We start from the raw sequence: 23,740 nt of genomic DNA on the forward strand, positions 1-23,740 counted from the left end.
GGTTTGTAAATACATATTTTGGTAAGACAAGGGAAGATGGGACCAGAGGTTTCCCAGAGACAAAAGTGGTTTGAGTAGTATCCTAAGAAAAAACAAATGGCTGTTCGTATCTGTTATATCTCAGATTAACTTGAGAGTGTCTTTAATTTTTCTTCCCAAGCGCTTTTATTTCAGAAAACGGCAATTACAGTATACTACCTTAGTGTTCAGTCTTTGTCTTAGAGATAGAAACATCGTCCTCAGGGCAAAAAATTAAGTTTCAGCACTCACCTCATATACTTAATGTCATTATAATATGATGTCCCTGACTTCACTGAAGGTCTCTGCTAAATAAGTGAAATCTAACCCATTTGGGCCTTCTCTCAGTGCAGCTTACTGGTTGCCAGGTTAGCAACTGAAACCAGGACAGCAGTAAACCAAGCCACATGTCTGGCTTGAATGAGACATTTTTTTAAATTAATTCAGATTGCATGAGATGTTATTTGAAAGGTGAAATATGGAAGTCTGCTATAAAAAACCCAAAGGTTATAGAGCCCATTCATGTGGGTAATGAATGATGGGGAAAACCCGCATGTATTTATAGTTGCTTCTTGAATGTAGCTGGACCTGCAGAATTGTTGTGGTTTGAGCTCAGAAAGCAACTGAGCACCCCAAAGCCGCTCACTCTCCCCCCTAGTGCTGAGAAGGAGAAAATTAGGTAGAAGGCTTGTTGGTTTGAGCTCCGAGGGTAACTGAGCACCACGCAGCCACTTACCTCCCCCTTCCCCACCAGAGCTGAGAAGGAGAAAATAAGCCAAGGCTTGGGATTGAATATAGGAAAGGGAGGGATAAATCACCCATTATAGTCATGGGCAAAAGTCAGACTCATTAGGGGAAGAAAAAGAGAACATAAATTTATTACAGGCACTAACATCAACAACACTTAACAGACAGAGTAGGACAGTGAGAAGCATTGCAACATCTTGAGAACACCTTCTCCCCACTCCTCCCTTCTTCCTGGGCTCAGCTCTGCTCCCGATATCTCTACCTCCTCCCCTCAGTGGCACAGGGGGCAGGGAATGGGGGGTGCAGTCAGTGCTGCTGCTTCTTCCATCTTCGGTGGGGGGAGCTTCTGGAACTTCTTTCTACTGCTCCAGTGTGGCCCCCCCTCTCACAGGAGACAGTCCTCCACAACTTTTCTTCGACTTGACTCCTTCCACGGGCTGCAGCCCTTCCCAAGCTGCTGCAACGTGGAACACCCCCGCATGCTGCAATTGTCCCAGTGCCAAACTACAATAGTGGGGGCTGCTTCTTCCCACAGAGTCCCAGCTGCCCTTGGGTGCAACCACCTTAATTTGTCATATGGGGGCCCCTCACAGGCTGTATATGACTGTCTGCTCCATCACAGACCTCCATGGGTGGCAGGGGGGGCTGTCCTGCCGTCCCACCACAGGATACAGGGGGGTCTCTGCTCCGGCACACCTCCCCCCTCCTTTCTTCCTCTGTTCCTTCACTGACCTTGGTGTTCATGCAGATGTCGCAACTCCTCCTCACAAGTCCAACTCCTCCTCCCAGATCCCTTCTTAAATACGTTATCGCAGAGGTGCTGCCGATTGGCTCAGCCTTGGTCCAGAGCTGGGACTGACTTGGAGCCCAGGGAGCTTCGAGAAGCTTCTCACAGGGGCCACCACTGTAGTGCCCTCCCCTGCTACCAAAAACCCCACTGCTCACTCAAACCCGGGTGAAGAATGAAGACACACATCTTACATTCTGCTTTTCACTGAGTTTAGAAATTAGGTAGGACACCAGACAAGATGATGAAGACCTCTTGTAAGATGCCGTGTCTGAGGACATCTTTGGGAATACTTGTATTTGAGAAGTGCCAACATGACAGAATATTCAGCATATTCAACAGTGCCATCATTAAGCCTCCGTTAGTTAATTTGTCTGAATTTGAGCTGCCACTATAGATGGATAATACCTCTGAATTTATGCATGTCTGTGTCTTGGCTAGGGGTGTAAAAGGATGATATGTGTAGTTGGCACCCTGTGTAACTGCAGGGTCATCCACACAAGGAAGAGGTTTGTGCATAATTGAGAATGCTGTTTACAAATGTTTACTGGCCAAAGCAATAGCCTGTTCTGATGCTACATCCAATTCTGGTGCCAGTCTATTTATGTTAGTTTTTCAAGTGTGAGAATTAAATGCTCGTTGGCCATCTGTTTGTTTTCTGTGCTTAGCAACGGATTACTGAGTGTGTAAGTACTATATGGCTCTTCAAAAGGCCTGTTTGACAAGACAATTCATATTATCTGATTTGGGCTACTTAAAAAAAATGCAAATGAGATTCACAGGACCATAGGAGCCTAGGTTGGTGTATAGTCAGTAGATGTAGACGTTTCCTCAGGAGGCTTACAAAGCATTTCACTGATGAGTCTACAGTAGGTCATGGGAACGTATCCCGAGTATCCATATCTGTTTTCTGAGGTAATTGCTCACAACATTTGAAATGAGTTCATGTGATTATTTCTGTTTCAGCTTAAAGTCTTAACATTGCCATCTAATACTCTTAACATTTTACCTGATCTTATCTGGTGCTTTTGTTTGTGTTTTGATTTTTGCCCAGTACAGCAGTAAGATCAGGAAAAGTTCAGTGGTTTAAGCACCTTGGCTCTCTGGCACTGTGTAGGCAAGCTTTTATCTGACTTACTTAATTCTCTCTATTCCTTTTTTCTAATGCCAGCTTTTAAATTTTGTTCTGATACTCAGGCTCACAAAATCACTGTGTTTTAAGTTACTCATTTTAGTTACATAATAATAACACCTTACTGGGGTGTTGTCAAGGGAATATTAGTGTTTGCAGTGCACATTTATGAATACAAAGAAACTATAAAACCTGTGCAAAAAAGGAAGAGAGTTGTGTAGTAAACACAAAACAACACAACATGTTCTTGTCATCTGCTTTGTATAACTCAGCTGCTGTGTTGTCTCAGTAAAAACTAGTTATGGAGTGTTGAACTTGACTGAAAAACAACCATCAAGTGTAGCTTCTTCTTTTTATAACTGCATTTTAGATGTATTTAGAAGTATCATGGAAGGGTGTGAAGGACATAGTTTAAAGTTTCAAGTATCATTAGATAGCCAGGAATTTCCATGGTTCACCTAATATTTGCCCTTAAAACTGTTTTATCCATTCCCAACTGCCGTTGCAGCGCATGGACATGGACCGTCGCAGGGAGGATGCCAGAAACCCCAAGCGGAAGCCCCGCTTGATGGAGGAGGATGAATTGCCATCCTGGATTATTAAGGATGATGCTGAAGTTGAAAGGCTTACATGTGAAGAAGAAGAGGAGAAAATATTTGGAAGAGGATCCCGTCAACGCAGGGATGTGGACTACAGTGATGCTCTCACAGAGAAACAATGGCTGCGGGTAGGTTGTCCCTTTTTTGTTGTTGTTGTTGTTTTTCTGTGGGTTTTTTAACAGTTGAACTTTGTTAATTTATGGTGACTGTTTTTTGAGAACTGCACAGGTGCATCAGGGAGAGCACTATGTAGTAATTAAGGCCTAGATATCTTTATTATCCAGCTTTTGCTGCTGTGTTGAAGGCATAAGTAAGTTTGAAGCTACACTGCTGAAACTTAAATCAGTGTTACTAAATGCTGAATCAGGACTGTGATAGCTTTCTATTGCAGCTGTTCTGTTGCCACGGACCTTGACATATTTCTTACATTTTCAGTCACTTTCATAAGTGTCAACTTTAAGATACATGAAGAATTCTTTTACCACGGAGAAGACCAGTGATCAGTGTGTATTACAGCTTTCTGTGCTGCAGAAGCTTAATTTTATTATTTTTTTAAATATCTGAATTTAACCTTTTTAAGAATTTGGAAACTTTCATATAAGTCATCTTTCTGTCATGCTGTTTCATTTCCAAGTCCTGAGCATTTCTTGGCTCCACTGAGATCAAAATCCTTGATAAATTATATAATAATTTAAGACCTGAAAGTAAAGATTCTAAACTTAAACCAAATCTGTGATTTTGTTGTACTGGAGGATTCTTGCCATTCTTCTACAAAATACACACCTAATAAATTATAATGAAAGTGCCTTTTCAGAATGGTAGTAACAGGGGTGATAAGGAGGTGAGGATTGATTGTTGGAAAGTCTTTTCAAAACCAGGAAATTTAATAATGTTAGGATTTCCAAAACATACAGGTATTGTCTTCTATGCGCAAAACTAGTCTACATGGTTTGACAGAGTAAGTTTTGCCATAGAATAATTAAACACTTAATGCCAACATGAATATAGTGTAATTTTTGTGTATAATTTGCTAAAGTTACGTAGAAATCTTACCTACTTCAGTTACAAATGTGATGTTTGTGAGAGTGCATTGTGCAATACTATGCTAAGAGCTAATCCAGATTCTGCTGCTGAGTGTAAAGTTTAGGGGAGCAAAGGTTTGAATTACACATCAGCTGTAAATCTAAGCAAGCTTATGAAACTACAGGAGTTTGATACTTGACATTTTCAAGTAGTGGAGAAGAAAGACCTAGAAACATAAACCCCCATCTGGAATCTCAAACACGTACCCTTTCCTACAGTGGAAGTGCTTGCAGTGTAGTTTACATCTACTCAAGGTCATTTTAAGTTAATTATTTTTAATGATGGAATACTCTGGCTATAGCAGCATAGAAGTTAGCTTTGGCTTACATGTTTTATGTCTTGAGTTGGCTCTGATATTTTTGTGAAGTGCTTCACTGTCAAAAATAGCAGCCCTAAAAAAGTCTTCTAATCCATCTTCCTACTTAGGACAGAATCAGCCAGTCCAGTGCCATTTATAATAGATGTTCAGCAAGGCCTTCCCTAGCAGTGAATTTAGAAGTCCACATGATAATGTATTTAACTGCCTTTGCCTTATATTTTATTTTAATTTTCTTGATGGATTTTAGGCCAATTACGTGTGCTAATCACTCTGGTCATGCAGAACAGGCTTCTACCTTTTTTTTTTTCCTTTTAATTTCTTCGTGTTACAGAAGAGTTGTTTCCCTGCTCAGTCAATTCTTAAGGTTAACAATCAGTGCTTATTCAGTCTTTTCACACAGTTAGTCTTTTCTAGATCTCTTGATCGTTTTCACTGATTTCTCCTAGCTGTTCTACAAGTGTCTGACTCCTTTCTGCAAGTTTGGTCAAAAGCTAGACATCAGAATTCCAGGTGCAGCCTTATTTGAATAAGGAGGTAGAGTTACTTTGCATAACTTCTAGGATACTTACACCTCATGATCCAGTATTTAATTTTCTTAACAGTAAATGGATTGATGTGGGTTAAATTTTTGATCCAGTATAAGCCCATAATCTTTTTCTGTGGATCTACTTCCTGACCAGTTTTTCAGAATCATGTTTTGTATAGTAGATCTTTCCTTCCTAGTAAGAGGATTTAGCATACGCCCTTGTTGAATGATATCCAAGCTTTCTTCACCAAAATTATTCTGAATTTTAAGCCTGTCCTCAGGTGAACTTCTGGTCAGCTTGGTGTTCTTTGGAAACTTACCAGGCAAACCTTCTATTCTGTCTTCCTAAAGACACTAAAAATAAAAACACTGAAAAGCACTTGACCACTCTTACCATTTCTCCATTTACTTGATAGTAATTGTTTTAACTGTTTGCTTCTGAGACTGTTGTGTGAGGCCAGGTCAGAAACCTTGCTCATCAAGATGGTACATATACTACCCCTTTTTCAACATGCCTTGTTATTCTGTTGAGAAAAATTAGTCTCTCTCCTCCTTATTGAGTTAAGCATGTTCTCAGATTAGCTAAATTAAAGCTGAGTGAGATTGCTTCACAGTGCATTGCAGTCAGTACTGTGATTCTAGTACATATTTTAATTTAGACTTTCAGATGGACTTGAGAATGTGTTGAAACAAATGCAAGTGTAGGAACTACTAATACTTTTTAGATTCCTTATTCAGAGGAGTTACATTTATAGTGTAACACTAATGCAGGTTCACAATAAAAACTCCTCTCCATTTGGTGGATACTGAAATCCAAGTCAAGTTTTCTGAGTTTTTTCATTATCTTATTTTCCATGTGTGTGCATTCACGTGTGTGTAAAACAGAGTTCTTTGTCATACCCATTGTCATCCCACCGCCATCACTTTTATGTCTTCTTTGGGAATTTAAGTATTTGTTTTTTTCTGTAGTGACATCTCTGGAAGATTGTAGAAAAAGCGATAATAATCTTGTACACCATATTCAAGGGAGTCTTTAACTATATAAACATATAAAATTGTGGTAGATTATAAGCATTTGTATCTTGTGGCTTTGTCACTGTAAGTTGTCAGGTAAAAGCATCATGCATATTGTATGAAAACTTCGAATTAATCATTTCACGTTAACTTGGATGCAGTGAACTACTTCAGTAAAACTGGAAAAGAAGAGCTAGTAAATTCTGAATTAAGAATGATACTTTAATTCATACGACACTGTTTTACCCATGTTCTGTATCATGCCAGTCTCCGAAGGTAGCTTTAGATACTTTTATTTTTATTGCAGTGTGACAGAAGAATTAAATTTATTTACCAGCATCAAGGGATGCCCCTTGTTTTTTCTTTTACTGTGGCTGCTGTTACAGCTTTATAGCTGTCTTCTCATGGGGTTTTCTGGAGTAAAACTTTGCATTTCAGACTAATAATTTGGTTTCATAATATCAATATCCAGTTCTCAGCTGTCTCTTTTTCTTTCTGTGTTATGAAGCAGTTGACTAGATCTCTTGTTTTCCATGGAGTTTTGCCTCAATCAGCAGTCATAACTGGGACTGGAGATCAGCTACCTGCTGACCTTGCCCCTTTGCTGGTACACCCAACACTGAAGAGTTTAGTTAAGGTCCTGGCAGATCCTGTGGGGATCTGCCAAACACCTCAAGGTCTATATGCATGCATGTATACTGACCAAGTATGTCAGCTCCCTCCTTGCTAGGAGGTCAAGTACCTGAGTTTGGAAGTAGAAGACAAAATAATTACGGAAGCCAAATCTATGGACGTACACAGTGCTTGGTGAGACTGGGCTGCTGCCCTGAACAACCTGTAATTCAGTAACAGCCTCCCAGGGAAGCTGTGAGACACAAACAGGCTTCATCACTAGCTGTCGCTGCAGCCTGCTGTTCTGTAACTGTTGGCATGACAACTGTATTTCCTTTTTCTTTAAAAAAAACAAACAAACAAACAAAAAACAACAAAAAGAACAACAACAACAAAAAAAAAACACAGGAAGGAGTCGTCTGCATCCTGATCCTGTGAAGTATTTATATTTTGGAAGTATTTTGTGCCCTAACAGATTCTATCCCTGCACTACTTCTAACAGGACTGCAGAATACTTTACTGGATCCCACGGTAGATTATTTTATAGAGGGGTCATCTACTAAGGACTCCATTGCTTGGGGCAGGCTTCAGAATCAGATTATCTGTTTGAGTAGTTATAAGACTCTTAAGACAGTTGCACCTGGATTCAGCTTCTCATTCAACTTAATTGCTGGCTAGGTGACATGAATAAAGTTTTATTCCTTAGTTGTGCAGTTCATTTGAAATAGCTTTGCGTGTTGGCCAGGGAAACATATCTGAGTCCAAAATGAGCCGTGTCTCCTTTACGTCATGCAGACATGCAAAAATCAACTATCAACTATTGCAGACTTCTTGTTTTGCTGATCTAAAAACTGTAAGTGAAATTCAAGCATTTGGCATGTAATTAGTCAATATTATTAAAATTTAAAGAAAACCAGTATGGTTTGCATACATACAAAATATTTGATGAATACTGTTGAACATAATCATGACATAAATTTTATTTGCTTTTTTGTTTATGTTTACTAACTAAGGTAAATATGTTGTATAATAAGTCAAGCTACCTAACAGGAAAATGTTGGGCATGTTTTCAACTTTCATCTCATCAGCTGGAAGCTTACATAACTTTTTGGTTTTACATACTTTCTAATAGTCCATCTGGCATCAGAGGTAGTAAAGGGCCAGCTTGTTACTACAATTTGATGTAGATTAATAAAACTTTTTCAGTTATATTTGTGTTTTCTGAGAGCAATTCACTTTCATGTGTACAACTTAAGAATCAATCCTAAGAAGATATTTTAAGACATGGTTTTGTAAACTGTGATGGTGGAATTTGATCTTACAGTAATCTTCATTAGATACTGAAATAGTTGTGTGGAAAATCAGCATTACATTAAATTGTTTTAGCTGCACTTTTCATCTACTGGTTGTTATTTTTAATTGTAATGGAGGCTTTTTTATATTATTATGTTGGAGTCTGGGAGTCTGTGAAGGAGAAGAGATAACCTTTTACCCAGTGTATGGTTTATCTGCATTGTTCATGTACATGATACCCCTCCACACCTTTTTTTTTCCCTCTTCCTTACTCCTCTATACCATTTCTGGTTACAATTGCAAAGTTTCCTGACTTGCTGCTAAACCTGTTTAACAGTTGAGCGAGTGAGTATTTGCCCAGGGCATTTGAAGAAAATTGCATTCTGATCTAAACTCTGCTCTGTAGTATTGAATTGCAGATCCAATCGAATTTGTTAAGGTGTAGGGGAAAACAAGTCAAATTTAAAACACTTTGTCACTGGAGGCTTAAAACGTCCATCTGTCGTCCCGGGGTGTGGTCTACTTTGTGAGCAGCAATCATCAGGATGCCTCAGGTACTGTTTTTTACTGTGCAAGGTGAGGCTGGTAAGTTTTATGCATGTGAAAACTGATTTCTTGAAGGATTAGGAGGTTGAACATGACTTTCAGGCCTCATGAAGCCAAGCCATTTTTATGTTCTCAGTACTGCTATCTATCTTTTCTGCCCTTCTGAGGAAATTCAGTTCAAAATTTATTTAAGAAAAAAAATGGCTTCTTTTAAGCTGCATTGAAATTAAAATCAATTAAGCAGTTTAGTTGAAAGGAGCTTTCCTCGGCTTTTGATGTATGAGAGGGATTTTGAATGTATCTACCTGATAGCTTTGGTTCTTTATTTTAGCAAGATTAGTTTGTTAGTTTATGAAGTAAAGAACTTGATTTACAGTCTGGTTATCATTCACAGAATTGCAGAGTCAGGACTGAGAATATTAATTTTGGATTCTTCAATATTTGAGAGATATTCTCAGCAAGGCAATTTTTAGTGTTCCAGAAATAATTTTTATGTGAGAAAGACATCAAGTTAAAAAACCTGAACAGCTGTTTCAGAGGAATAACTATCAGTAAAACTTCTTGCCATATTTTCATAGGTCATTTGTTTTTTTTTTTTTTTTAGTCTGTAATTTTGTCCATATGATGTTAAATGTGAAGTACTATAACAAATATTGACACAGTTTCAATTGGAATTGTACGTATATTCTCCTCTAGAAGACATTAGAATAGTAGTGTCCTATAAACACCTTTCTGTGTTTTCAAAAACTGTCAGTAGTATTATTAACATTAGACTAAAATAAACAGCATTTACTTTGAAATAGCTATACTTTTCTGACATAACAAGTTTGTATAGCCTGGTAACCATGTATTAGAACTCTGGGTTTCAGGCTTTGTTATATTATTATTGTTTCAAAATATTGCACGAAAAAATTAGGCCCTGGGGTTAAGATGCCTGAAATACTCTTCATGTTGAAGGTCAAAATTCACATCAACTTCTAAAACAGAAACACAACTATTAAATACTTCACAAATTCCCCCCCCAAAAGAAAGTCTGCATTAAAAGTTTAAAACATTACTGTTCCTAGTGGTATCTGGTAACGGTAAGAGAAGCAGCAAGTATTTTAATACTTGGGTCCACTGCACTGTTATGTTCTCTGACATGCCTTGACAGTAATGATGATAGGTCATATATAGAGTAGGTGACCTTTTGTCACCTATCAAATTTATGCATAGAGGCACTAAATTTACATATGTTGATTTGCATTTACAACATGGGTAAAAAGTTACCCATACCTTTCTGAGCGTATGTTGTGGGCAAAGTATTTATTAACTCTGCAAAAAGGGAAACATCTCTATTTTGCCTCGTCATCAGGAGCAAATTGAGAGACTGCTACTGTAAAGTGCCATCTTTTGAAGGCAGACCTGAGCAGGTGATGGGAAGCTTCACACTAATGTTTTCTGTGCAGCAGGCATGACAGGCAAAAGTCATCTTTTTGATAGATCAGTGCATGTATGCAGAGCTCTGCTGCTTCTATAGAAATCAGCAACTTAAATGAAAGCAATTTGTCTCTTCTGGTATGTAAGTACTAACTTAGCAAATAAGGAGGAACAGGAAAGTTTCAGACTTACCTGCTCAAAAGTTACTCAGCCTATCCTTAGTCATGTTGTGAGTGGAAGGCCTTAGGCAGTTAGCTTCTTAAGTCATCCTGAAGTACTCTGCTTGATGAATAGAACAATGTATTTCCTTACATTAGCAGTGGAACATGAACTTTAATAAAGGAAAGTCCTACAAAAGTTTTCCAGTAATTGTAACCCTGTAATTTCATACTGTACTCTGAAATTGTTGAGTTTAGAGTGTTACAAATGACAGTTTAATGGATATCCATTATGTATTCTTTTTAGTTGCATCTGACAAAGTAATAAAATATTTTTAGCTGTATTTCAAACTCAGAACCATCGGACCTTGTTGCTGCTTACAGCCTTGCTTTAGTTTTTCATATATGCACTTACAGTATACTATATGTTATTCTGTTGAGAAACTTCACACCCTCTTAAGATGTATTGCCTTTCCAGGAATCTTCTTTGTATTTTTCAGTTAGCCTTTGTTTAGGCAATGTTTTTTGCTTGTCAGAGTGTGATTTGCATTGCAGTCTATCCCAGAAGACCAAAAAGGACTTCTAGATAGATACTGTTCACTTTAGATTTTTACTTTTAGGTTGTGATATACATATTAAAAGGTCAAGCTCCACTGTAAGTCCTGCTAGAGTCTGCTAACTGCAGCTTTAGAAGCATCCTGAGGACATGGAATGCACTGCATCACTGCTAGAAGTTAGACTCACAAAATACTGTGATGTATATAACTTAGATTTTCTCAGCAAGTTGTCCAAAGTTTGACTTAGTTTCATTTCATGCTGTCTTGCTCTGAATTCTTCAAAGTTATTGAAAAACCATATTGGAATTGTCTTAAAGGGCTATCTCCTACTGTTTATTCTTTAAACACAGTCTATTTCTATGAGTAAAATCTTTTCCTCTGTTAGCGTAGGAATTGAGTAGTCTAATGTCTTGCCATACATTTTCTCATATCATACTCTCCTAATATTGCGTGCTTCCCATTCTTAACTGCCTCAGAGTACCTGCATTAATAGTGATAGATCTTTGTAACCAATTTCCCATGCTACTGGAAAAATCCTTAAGCTGTTTTCTGTAAGTAGATACAAGAGATTCTATGAACACTGAAAAATAATGAAACTGTAATGGTTTCTGAAAGCTTTTTTTTTTTCCCCATTATATTTGTTTTATGCAAAATATTTTTTCTGTTTTGAATTTATTTTCTCCATTTTGCTCCCATTTGGATATCTTCCGTATTTTAAACTTTGAATAAAAAATGTCTTTGAGAATATGTGAATATACTTAAATATAAGGGAGAAGGAGAACATATGAAAGAAAGTACTTAATGGTGTGACTATTGGCAGAAGCTGAGTTTACTTTGACATGCATAAAAGTGACAGTTTAAGCTCTGTACTATAAGCATCTCATGTTGCATTATTAAGAATGGTAGTGTTTCAGGGCACACATAAAATTTATGCTCACCTGTAAAATAGAAGTCCTTTGTTAGTCTGTATATCAAAAAGAGAGAAAACAGTATTTTTCTGAACAATCAGAAGGCACTACTTGGTATCTGTTCACTTGAAAGCCACTTATTCTAAGGCTAGAGATTTGGCTCAAAATGAGTGATTTCACACTGGGAATGTGCTAATCATCCCTTCGTGTTACAGTCTCAGGTGTGTTATTTCCATAGTTGAAAGCAGCTTGTTCTTTATAGGAAACTTTCTACTAGGATATGTTATCCTGCTGTTGGGTGTGTTGCAGAAGAGTTGGTTCTGTCTACTTACCTCTATCCAGTGCTTAGACTTGTCAAATTTATTTTTACCATATAAAAGATGTCCGTCACTGCAAATGTTAGCAAGGTTTCACTGGAAGCAAATGTAGTTCTGGAAAGACTGCAGTTTCTTTCCAAGGGACTGATCTGGTAAGGGTATAAACCCTGTCTTTATACCAGGTGTCTTTCTGATTTAATTAGAACCGTCTCAGAAGAAAAGGGAGACAGTGCTCTTTGAATGAAGAAAGGTAAAGCCCTGGAAAGTTTTTTAAAATAAATTAAAACATAATCCATTTATTCCCATTCTGAAGGATTGAATTTTGAATATTTTTTCATAGGGAACAAAATCAAACATGAGAGGTCTGTCTTTAGTTCTCAGCATTATGAGATGAAAAACATCAGCCTCACTGCCAGTCTGCCAGGACAGGTAACATTACGAAGTAAAGATTTCCTACATTTTTCCGCAACAGAAGAATATACTGTCTGTTTTTTTTTTTTTTTTAAAAAAAAAAAAACAGGTAAATGTCCATAAAACCAGCCCTATTATTCAAGGGAAAAAAGATAAATTAAGATTGTATGATATTAAGAAACCAAAGGCCTCTGGTAACCACAACATTGTTTTGTGAAAGATGAGGTAAACAGCAGCAGGCAATACTTGTCTCAAGGCTGAGAAGAGTAGCCATCCTACATAACTGTTATTAGTGGTCAGATATAAATGTGCTTCTAGTTGTTTTTTGTATTCATGATCTCCCTTATAAAATAAACAATGCCTTACCTGACCGGGAGACAGCCGATCCTTGGAATGTTGCAGAATTCCTGTTTTCCCCTTATTTGGCATCTGGTATTTATTTGTTGAGTATCTTCATGACTTCATTGCAGTTGGTTTCTTCCTGCTCTGTGACATTTGTCTGGAGTACTGATTAGCTCACACTACCTCTGTCAGTATACCAACCTCTACGCTGCTGAAATGGGCTTTCTGGAGTAAGAATTCTGGACAAATCAGGGACAAAATGCTGGTAAAAATAAAAAAGGAAGAAAACCTTCCTCTTCCACTCTTCCTCACTGAAAAAAACAGTCCCTAAATGCTTCAGAATCCTCTCTGTGCAACAAATATATGTATCTCTGTCATATCAAACAAGATGAAGAGGGAAAAATAAGGGGTGTCTGTCATGTTAGATTTTACTTCCAGATGGATTGCTTGTGAATCTGAAGCCAGGAAACACGTCTCTTCCATCAACTGTTTTTCTGTGCTGCTGAAAATGGCATGTAGTAGATCATTCACAAATGGGAAGACTGCAGCGGGTACTGAGGAAGAGTTGTGAGCAGTCAGAACCCTCCTTCCTAAACAGGACCTTTCTGTGATTAGTGTTCCTACTTGGGTTCCTGTCAGAGATTTTCTTGGATTTCCTGCTATACTTCAGCAAGCCTTTGGCACTAGCAGTCATCAAAAAAACCCAGACTTCTGCTGTCCTTATCAAGCTTGTTGAGAGGTCCTTAAAATTCTTCATCTTTGGTTTTTGATATAATTCACTTCTGGCAAGGGAGACTTGAAGAAATTAGGACCTTCTGTACAGAAGAAAAAGTGTAGCAACTCATGAATTAATAGTGCTATTTATAAATCTTGTAGACAAAAGACAATGTACAAAAGTAAATTGCCATTTTTATGCATTTCAGTTATATCAACTGAGTATTATCTTCATGTGTGCACATTAAATAATTGTTCATTTTCTCCAGATAATTTAAAAAGCAAGTATGTATAGAAAAATTTATATCCTATTAACTTTGATAAAAGCACATGCCATTGCTTAATCATAGTTATTTCCTGTCTTGTTGTCATTTAGTTATTTAAAGGTACAACTGCAAACTAAAATTAATTCAGCTAAATCAGTATTGAAATATATCTTTGGCCCTGTTAAGTGTATTCCTTTACAACCGTGAGTCTGTAAAGATTATTCTTTTTTCCCCCCCATAAATTTGCCTGCAGTATTTTCATAAGTTATAGTCTTGCAGGGTCTTAAGTTGGTTACATCTCATTCAGTCTGTAAATTTTACTTTTAATTATACTTCCAAAGATAACTCGAACAATTTCCAATGCCAGTGTGTTAACAGTGTTTACTTTTTGGGTTCTAAGTATGCTGTAAGGTTCTGAGCAATCTGAAGGCAATCTGAAATACACAGGATACTATCCAGTTCAGAATTGCTATTATAACATCCCTTTCAGAATATGTTTGTTTATTATCAGGTAACTTTCATGCATAATATTTCATGAGGCCATTATATATTGTCCTCCAGTCTTGAATGAGACAGTTTTTTCACTGTGTTTAGAAACAGGCTGCTACTCCAAGTGACAAGTTGTTCAGCAGGTGATCTAGCTTTCTAGAAAGAATGGGAGAAGGTTTGGGGAAAAAACAAACAAACCCCACCACAACAAAACAGTTCAGTGATAAAAAGTAAGAGGCTGATATCAATATTTTCTGGTATAGAATTTGTTTGGATTTTTTTTCCCTCCTCTTTCTGCTGCTCCTTGGTTAGGTTGACTTGGTCAAGAGCCTGTTCAAATTAATCTTCTTAACAAGACACAAAGGACAAACGTAAGTCAAATGGGAGGAGTGAATCACACTTACTTTTGAAAACTGCAGAAGGCAATTACAGATGGTTCTGTAGATCTTTCAAGAGTATAGCTGAATAGCTGTAGACCACAGCATAGTGATGATTTTTGGTAATTCCACATTCAGTGTCTTAATACAGTGAGCATCTATTTACTCAGTGCTCTGATGGGTTAAGCAAAGTATCTTTATAGTCAGCCTGATACAGCTATTCCTTTTCATCACTCTCTTCCTTCCCCCTAATGGAGCGCTTTCCTTGTGCTCTCTGAGCAGGCTGTGTGTCCAGATATCATCAGTAATTATTTTGCTCTTCAGACTTTCTGTCCCCAGAGTTAATGAAAAGCTCATAGGTGCAAAGTCAGTTTGAGTGGTTCCATTTAAAATCATTGGTTTTCTTTTGGGGGAGGGAGGAATTAGACTAATTACTGATTGAGTGATTGATTTATTTAACCAGATTTCACTTTTGAACAGAAGAAAATGTATGTGTTTGCTAATGTAGTTTGATTTCTTCTCTCCCAAATTGGTAAATTGGAACTTCATTTTGCAAAGCAGTGGTCTGTTGTTGGTTACTGACATGTTTTGATTTTAAGTGCTTAACAGCCCTTAAGCTTAGTGCCTCTCAGCCAGTAGTCAGGATCATGTCCAGGTAAGTTATTTATTTTTCCTAGAAAAGCTCATTTTTTTGGAAACTTTGTGTGATTGGGTTAGTATTTATGTTCAAGGAGTTGGGAAGCTGACTTTTTTTTCTGTTCACCTATGTCTTATATGCTTTCTATGGAAACATGGAGTTTAATTAGGGAAGACTCTTCACATTGTAATGTTAGTTACAAAAGCTCTTTTCTAACTTTTCAGGCTGGAGAGATACAGGGCATTAATGTCTTAAGGGAAGGGTGCAAGTTATCTTAATGGTCATTTTGCTAAGATAAAATCAGAGAGGGAGACACGGGAAGAGATCTTATGCTCTGCGTCCTTTTCCCATTTAATCTGAACATATTTTCAGCATTATCAAGTAGACTTATTACATGGCTCCCCGTTTTGTGTGTACAGCTTATTTGACTATTAGGTAGTAGCAGTAACTTTTGCTATGTCGTAACTTTCTCGCAATACTATAGTTACCTCCAGTCAAAGGAAAAATAACTGTGTCTTGCAGTATTGTGTCATCTGCATGCTAGAGACAGGCCTTGGACACCAAAACTGATTTTATGCTGAGCTTGAGTTACCTGACTCCTGTAAAATTAATTTAAAACTAATATAAGACTAACATGATTGTTGACTTGCAGAAGGCAGTTGTGAAACAAAACTCAGAGCTGTAGCTCTTAAGAGCTTATTTGGGTCCATAATTCTCAACTGAAAAGGTGTTCAGTCATGGTGCACTGTCATGCTCACAAGAAGCCAAGAATACATCCACAATGCCCTGCTCTGCAAATGGACAAATTCAAATGGAGAAAACAGTGTCCATTCGATCTTTACTTTGTTTCTGTGGTGCTTGTGTAGCTGTGTCCATGTTCACTAAGAATTATTCCACCTCAAAACAGCTATTTTCCTTTATGAAGAGGAAAATGTAATTGCAAAAAGCAACAGGAAGACCAACTGTCTCAGAAGTAACTTCTACTTGCCTTCTGAAAAATCCACTTTTGTGTTTGTTTTTTGGGGGGAGGAGGGCTGGAGGTTAGGGGGCAATGAATGAAAGGGTGCTGCATTTTGGAGAAAGGCAGTTTGGTTTCTTTAATGCATGGTCAGTATGCTCTTTGTTAAATTTTTGGTGCCCTGAAATGCCTGCATGCTCTTAGCTCTTTGTACAAAAAAATTGTTTGGTGTACATGAACCAGGATACAGCAATAAGCAGAAAGATTTTCTCAGTACTGGACTTACCACTGGGTCCTCACACTTACACTGGCATCTCTGCCTTTCATGAGGTACCTAATCCTTTGCAAAATTTGACATTAACATTTCACAGCTTTCTTTCAAAAAATAGAATATGGTCTCCAAACTTTATTGTACTCTTCTGTCCTGTTTTCTCAACAGAAGGAAAGTGGTAAATTTTTCTTTGTGTATTATTTTCCTTGACTCCCTTGCTGTTCACCTCACTAATCCAGAGGCATTTGACACAGGAGATGTCTGTGCAAGCAGGAACAGGAGATTTGTCTGGGATTTGTATCATTAGCATACTGGTAAAGGTTTGGAAGTGCATTCTCTTCGGTGTGGCACTTCAGCCCTAGAATAGTAAGATTTTTCTAACAAAGGACTCAGTCAGATGAATTAGTTTAGTAAATATTTTGTGGCTCATACACACATGCATGCATCATATGTGTAGATATATGCACAGAGCATTAATATCTCTGCCAATAATTGATTTATGTGATATAGTTTGAAGCTATCTTTTGAGGCAGCAGAAATCATAGAGGTTTAGTTTTAAATATTACTGTTGATATACAAAATATAGATTTGCCACTTGACAACTAATGTTAGGATTCACAGTAACAACATTTTTGGATTGCTGGTATTGTCACACTGGTTTTCAAGTGGTGTCACTAAAGTCTTAAATTAAGAAAAACTGTCCAAGTGTACATTCATACATATAAATTTTGAAAGCTGAGTATAGTAATCAATTGAGATTTGACTGCGTAAGTAGACATTTTAATTCTTGTTTGCAGATCTGTAGTATGCTAAGGATTAATTTGCTATCTGCTAGTCACTAATTGTAAGAGTACAGGAGTATATGTTAGTTTACTTGGATTTATTTTTTATTTTCACTACATTTCTATATATAATATTTAAAAAAAAATATTTTCACTTTTTTCTCTTTGCCCTGCTATTTTTTTTCCAAAATATTACCTACTCCAAGCAAGAACTTTATGCAGGATTCTAAAATAAGATGCTAGTAAACTCTGTGATGACAGCACCACTGTTATTTTTTTGGTGGTAGAAAATTTGTCAGGCAAACAAAAATATGAATAGTTAAGTGAATACCAGTTCTCTGAAGGACAACAAAATGTTACCAAAGTTAACAAAATGATAGCTTGTTTTGTTTTGGTTTTTCAATTTCTTGTAAATCAGAATAGATTTTTTTTAATCAGTTTTAAGAAAACCTGATCTGTTCACTGTAGAGCAATAGGAATATATTTTCTGTAATAAATGCATCTTTAAAATGCTTGCAACCTATTTCAGTTTTTAAATCATACATTAAATTGTCTAATTATGATATTATAATTAAAATGCTGCTGAGAATCAGTAACTGCCCAGCTAAAAATCTAATTTGGATGCCTAGAATAATAACGGGAGAAATATGATAAGTAGTTGTCAATATTAAAGCAGGCTGAAGGAGGAAGGCTTTGGGCCTTGTAGTAGGTAGAATGAAACAGCAGATTTGAGTATCCACAATCCTTTCAGTATTAAATTTTCAGTAAAATAAAATTACTTGTATATGAAAACATAGCCTTTCCCCAGCTCTCTTTTTTTTCCTGATCAGCTGATGAAGAGACTAGCAGCTCGCTGCTTTGCTGGCTTGTTAATTTTATCCCCACTAACTGTGATTTCCGATAGCCGGCCTGCTGATAGTGGTAAGGTAAATATCCTTTTTCGTTGCCGTCTTGAAGATTCAGTAGAACTACATCACAGGCATGTGTAGGTGTGTAACACATCAAAAGTCGGTGTTCTCTGTATTTCAGTGTACAACTGAGTGCTTAAGGAGAGCAATGACATTAACTGTTGACAGCCTTGCATGCTGTATTTATTATTAGCTTTTCTAGCTTCCAAGATATGCAGAGAAATTCCTTTTCTTAGTCTTCGTTAGCTGCAGTGGCTTATAGTGGGTGTCCTGCTTTAGTCAAATGAGTATTAATTAATTTCTGTGCAGATTTTTTTTTTCTTCTTATTTTTTCTTCCTAACTCATCAGATCTCAAGCCTCCTTCATAGTGGTTATCTGAATACCGTAGAAGCATGATGTAAATTGTCTTTTGATTATTAAGGCCTAGTTTCAGGCTGTCCCTCAGGATTCTGCGTTCGTGTTTGTTTTGTGGATTTGCACATCGGAGGATGCATAGGAAATAGATTTCAAAATCCCACTGGTGTTTTTAACATGCCAGGTTGTTTTGTGTTGTGTATCAGGTTTTGTTCACAAAATGTTTTTCAAGAGACATTGTACAATTGAGAAAAATTATGTCTGGGCTGTAATCACTCTTTTTATTTTGATTGTTATGTTCACATGATCATAAATATTAGCCATGTTTGGTGCTGTGGAAAAATGAAGGTAATTGCCTTATGATTAGAGCTCTTTCAGCTACGAGAAAGGATTGATTAGCATTTGCATGTACTCAAAGCAATATTGAGAGGCAAAAGGGACAAATATCAACATCAGTTACGTTCTGAGAAAGCATTAATCAGAAAACCTAGTTTTCAGATCTTTTCTGTGTTTTTTTGTTTTTTGTTTTTTTTTTAATTTTATTTTTAATTTCAGTTCTTACGACCTGGTATTTTTACTTATTTTATTTTGTTGGTTTTCCCAAATCAAGAAAAGTTCAGCTTCTTGCTTTCTGACATGGATCTGATAGTCAGTGTGTAAACAGGTTCCCTTCATTCCCAGTTTGTTTTTTTGTAGCATTTTTTTTATCCCTCTGCATAATACTGCTGGGTCTCATTAAAAGCATACATCCAGGTAATTGAAACTAGTGTTCATTGTTTGTGACTGTGCGTGGAGTTTGGGTTTTTGTTTTTTGTTTTTTGTTTTTTTTTTTTTTTTCACATCCCATGTTATGAGTGCTTTTTACAGTAAAACACTGTACTGTCAGTGCTTCTGTTGGTTACTATTCTAGAAGAAAATTATACATTTTAGAGATGGTTTTACACTTAGGCGATTTGGAAGTTGCTTAAACTATTTGAAAGGGAAGTTGAGTCATTACTGCATGAAATATCTGTGTGTTGTTTGTGGCACAAAGAACTATGTGTGATCTGGCTTTGAGAGCCAAGTGCAGTTTAAACTGCCCTGTTTGAAAACATGCAATATCAAGGTCTGTTTTGTGTGGAACTACATAAGCCATAATTGCTGCTGATGTGAACAAATGAATGTTTGTTGTATATTTACTGACACGATAACACAGGCCAATTATTGTTTGTGAAACTGTTTGTTGGTGTGGAATTCAAGGTTCAGATAAACACACAACTATTTAGACAATAGTGGGACTCTTAGAACAAATTAATGCTTACTGTCTCCTTGATTGCCAGTAACTCGATTTCTTGTTGTACTCTTGTTTATAAATAAGCTGAACATTTTGAGTGGAATTATCTGCATCCTGCAGTGTTGTGGTTTTGTTTTTAAATACAGTTTGTTATTTCCCTTTGCAATACCTTTTTTGTTTAAAAATCATACTTTTTGAATCTGTGATTGTCAGGCAATCGAAGACGGCAATTTGGAAGAAATGGAAGAGGAAGTCCGGCTTAAAAAAAGGAAGAGACGAAGAAATGTGGACAAGGATTCTGGGAAGGAGGATGGAGAGAAAGCAAAGAAAAGAAGAGGCAGACCTCCTGCGGAGAAGTTGTCACCCAACCCACCCAAACTGACAAAACAGATGAATGCTATCATTGATACTGTGATAAACTACAAGGATAGGTGAGCTTGCAGAATGTCTCTCTCTGTTGCATGTGCTCTCTCCCTCTCTGTTGATAACTCTCTACGTTTTTTTAATGGCTTCATTTGTGTTTTCAGTCTTTGGAAGGATTTGCTGACACAGCATTTCTGAAAAGTAATTCCACTTAGGGCCTGATCCTGTAAGTCTCACTCTTTGTAGAGCGTTTTTTTAAGACCCATCTGATAGGAGGATGTTGAAACAAATATGCAAAAAGTGGGCACAGAACTCCTCTTTTAGAAATGAAGTCATTCTGCTCAGGAGGTGTACTTAAGAACATTAAGCTTGAGCAGGATTTTCCTTCAGTAGTGGTACAGCATGTGTAAAGATTAGTCTTTTCCACTATGTGGCTACAGATTTATTGATGCAAGTTAGCACGGGTCTCACCATGACCTGAAAGACTGCCTAAAACAATGTAGGGCTCATCATAAGCCTCTGAACTGCCAAAGAAAAAGCTGTAGAATTACTGAGCTTAATATGTTGTCCACAGGTGAGATGGAAGCCTGTTTGTCAAGAAATCCGTATTTTCAGCATAGCGAAATGCTGAATAGCTGGACCTTGGGAAAAAATATCACTACTAATGTGAAATGTGATTTGAAAACTTCTGTTTTGCAGATTTTCAAACTGAAAATCATTTATGCTTCTTTGAGTCAAACTTGTTTGAGAAAGTTGTATTTTTTAACTCAACTTCTATTTGCCAAAAATCAGTAAAGCCTTCTTGTGTACTTATCCCTTCTTTGCTGTACATTGAATTACTTGAGTCATATAAGAAGCAGTTATAAGCTAAATGAATATTAAATGCATTGAGAGAAAATTAAGAAGCATTTGCATTAGATGACCTGCACGACTGTAACAATACAATTTTTGCAAGTAAACAACTTTCAGTCTATGAATTCAAATGGCAAGTTGCACTTCTTGCTTTTTTGCAGATACTGTTCTGGGTCTACCTGTACAAGGTTAACTTGGGTGTTATCTGGTGAAGCAGACAGAGCTGTGATACCTTATTCTTTTTGGCACGTAACTCTTGCAGTGAAGCATCCTGTGACCTGTGGGCTCTCTCTAGAGTACATCTAAAAGTTTATTGCATCTGAACAGGATTCACAGGAATGAACATGATGAGCAGCAAGCTGACTACAAACTCAGTGTATTCAGCTTGCTGTGACTCTCAACTAACAGAGTAGCTGACCAGGGAGAAGTGTTTGAAGTTCAGGTATTCCAGTCAGGGCTGCAAGGAAGCATCTCTTCAGTTTGGATCTCTGGCTTTGAGCCTTCTCCTGACGCCAAGCACTTCTGAACGGGGTACCTACTTCTCATTTGTAAAATAGCAAACAAAGTTGTTTCCACTAGCCTCCAGTAAGGGTTAGCTACTGACAGTTACAGGGGAGGTTACAGATTTTTGCCTGTCACTTGTGCCCCAGGAAGTTCATATCTGCTCTGTCAAACAAGTTAACCATGGTGCTGGTATGTAGTGACAAGGCATATTGTTCCTTCTCCCAGGAGCCTGCATTTATGTAAGACGGAATCAGTTCCCACTTTAAAGTGTAGGGAGCTCTATTCTGTTAGGAATTAAAAATGCCTGATAAACTGAGCTCTTCAGTGTGATGAGCTATGCAGACGACTTCCAAGTTCCTGTATTGTGATTTTTTTTTTTTTTTTGAGAGCTGGCATCAAACAACCCAATCCTGTGAAAGTTGGGACAGAACAGAATTGCAACTTTAGGCATCAGAAAACTTTAAAATCTTAAAATCTTTGGGGTTAAGGTTGTTCTAGAGTTGGATGAACATTTTCAATATTTGCAGCTTTAGAATTTAGTGGGTTTTAGGCCTTGGAACCCTTCAGCTTTGTTGGGGGTTCATGTTTGTTGAGCTCTGGGCTTTTGTGTGTGTGAAGGCAATTGGGGCAAGTATAGAGGGACAGGTTAATTGGAAGAAAAGTAGGCCATGAGCTTCATCTGGGGAGAAAAAACGTTTTTTCGTGTTTTTAGTATTTGAATGCTTGAAATTATCTTTAGCTTAAATTTTCAGTGATAATAGATGTTTCATCTCTATGAAAGTCCAAAGGGCTGATCTGGACCACAGAGAGAGCTGATTGTGTCCCAAAAGGTGGTCAGGTGCTACTCATCCAAAATCTGACTGATTTTGGCCTGAGTTACTTTGTCAAAACTAGTTCTACAATCTTTGGTATGTTTTGTTGCAGTTAATAAGCCAGCAGGAAAAGAAATCAATAAATCAATAAATGAGTAAAAATCAATAAATGCTAAACTAATAAATATGTGTGCTTTATCTTATGTTTTCCCTTGCTTTTGAGAAGATCTTGTAAGTACAGAAACAGCGCTCTCTTTTTGTTACAATCCTTCTTTTTAAAAAACATTTTTCCATGGTGCCCACAAAAATCTGGAGTACCAGATTTGGCTGCTTTTGTATGGTGATTCTGTATAATGTTGGTGCAGGGAAGGAGTCTCCAAATACTTTCCTAACTGTCTTGACTTCTGTTGTAGGCAGTTGGGGATAAGTATAATCCTTTCCTTCCTTATTTAAAAAGCACCCAACAAAATAAGATGGGTTGCTTATGTCTGGGAAAGCTAGAGGCTACAATAATACAAGCAATAAGCCTTAGTAAACTGAAGTTAGGGCTACACAATTACTATATAAAGGTCAAAATAAGATTAAACAGACAAATTGCCTACACTTGAAGTAAATGTTCAGTGTAGAGAAATGCAGCATATGATTCTTTGAAAAGGAAATTCAGAGGTAGATATCCAGCTACTTGCAAACTGCAGTTAAAGAACTCTATGCAAGACAATGGAAGTTAGCACTGAGGTCAAATTACTGTTTATCTCTGTCAAGCCCTCAGTGCAAAATCAACCTTTTTCTTTATATTTTCCTCTTTCATGCAGTACTGTATAGCAACTCTCATGTTTCCTTTTATTTCCATCCCACATCCCAACATGATACTGATTTTAATGAAACATTGCATTAACGATAAGTTCAGTAGTTCTTACAGAACAATTTATATCTACAATCTGAGTTTCTTTGGATATTTCTAGAGAACTAGGAACACAATGAAGGAGAGAAAACTTCTGTGCTTATGCTGAGATTTGACTTGACTGGCAGCCTAGCTGCATTAGTTTCCTGGAATTCTGGTACCTGGGCTGTCTCCCATGTAGTAAATGAAATAGTAAAAAAGGAGAAGGACAGAGATGTGAGGCACTGTAAAAATGTTGAGCTCGGGCTGTTTGGACTCCTTTGGTGTGAGAGCTGCTGAGGTCCGTGTCAAGTTGACAGTATCTGCTTCTTGCAAGGTGATGTGCCTTATGCATTTCTTCACATTGAAAGGCATTTATTTATCATATCTTTCTTTTTATCTTTGTTAATCTTGAAACAAATAGTGATACCTTGATTTGAAGAACTGTGAGGAAGTGCTCCAAATCCTTAAGAAGTAAAAATGCTTGCTGAATTCATTGCTAATTTTTTTA

General features: G+C 37.2%; 1 protein-coding gene across 5 annotated transcripts in view; it reads left to right on the top strand.

Moving 5' to 3' along the window:
* Positions 1–23,740, top strand: part of SMARCA2 (SWI/SNF related, matrix associated, actin dependent regulator of chromatin, subfamily a, member 2) — a 125,575-nt gene that overhangs the window by 86,427 nt on the left and 15,408 nt on the right. For all 5 annotated transcript variants that reach the window (XM_042804440.1, XM_042804441.1, XM_042804442.1 and 2 more), the window contains 2 exons: positions 3,193–3,411; positions 20,032–20,249. In XM_042804440.1, coding sequence (XP_042660374.1) covers positions 3,193–3,411; positions 20,032–20,249 — 437 coding nt within the window. The remainder of the gene's footprint in view (positions 1–3,192; positions 3,412–20,031; positions 20,250–23,740) is intronic.

Source organism: Tyto alba, unplaced genomic scaffold, assembly GCF_018691265.1.
Source record: "Tyto alba isolate M040663 unplaced genomic scaffold, T.alba_DEE_v4.0 Super-Scaffold_42, whole genome shotgun sequence".
Lineage (NCBI taxonomy): Eukaryota > Metazoa > Chordata > Aves > Strigiformes > Tytonidae > Tyto > Tyto alba.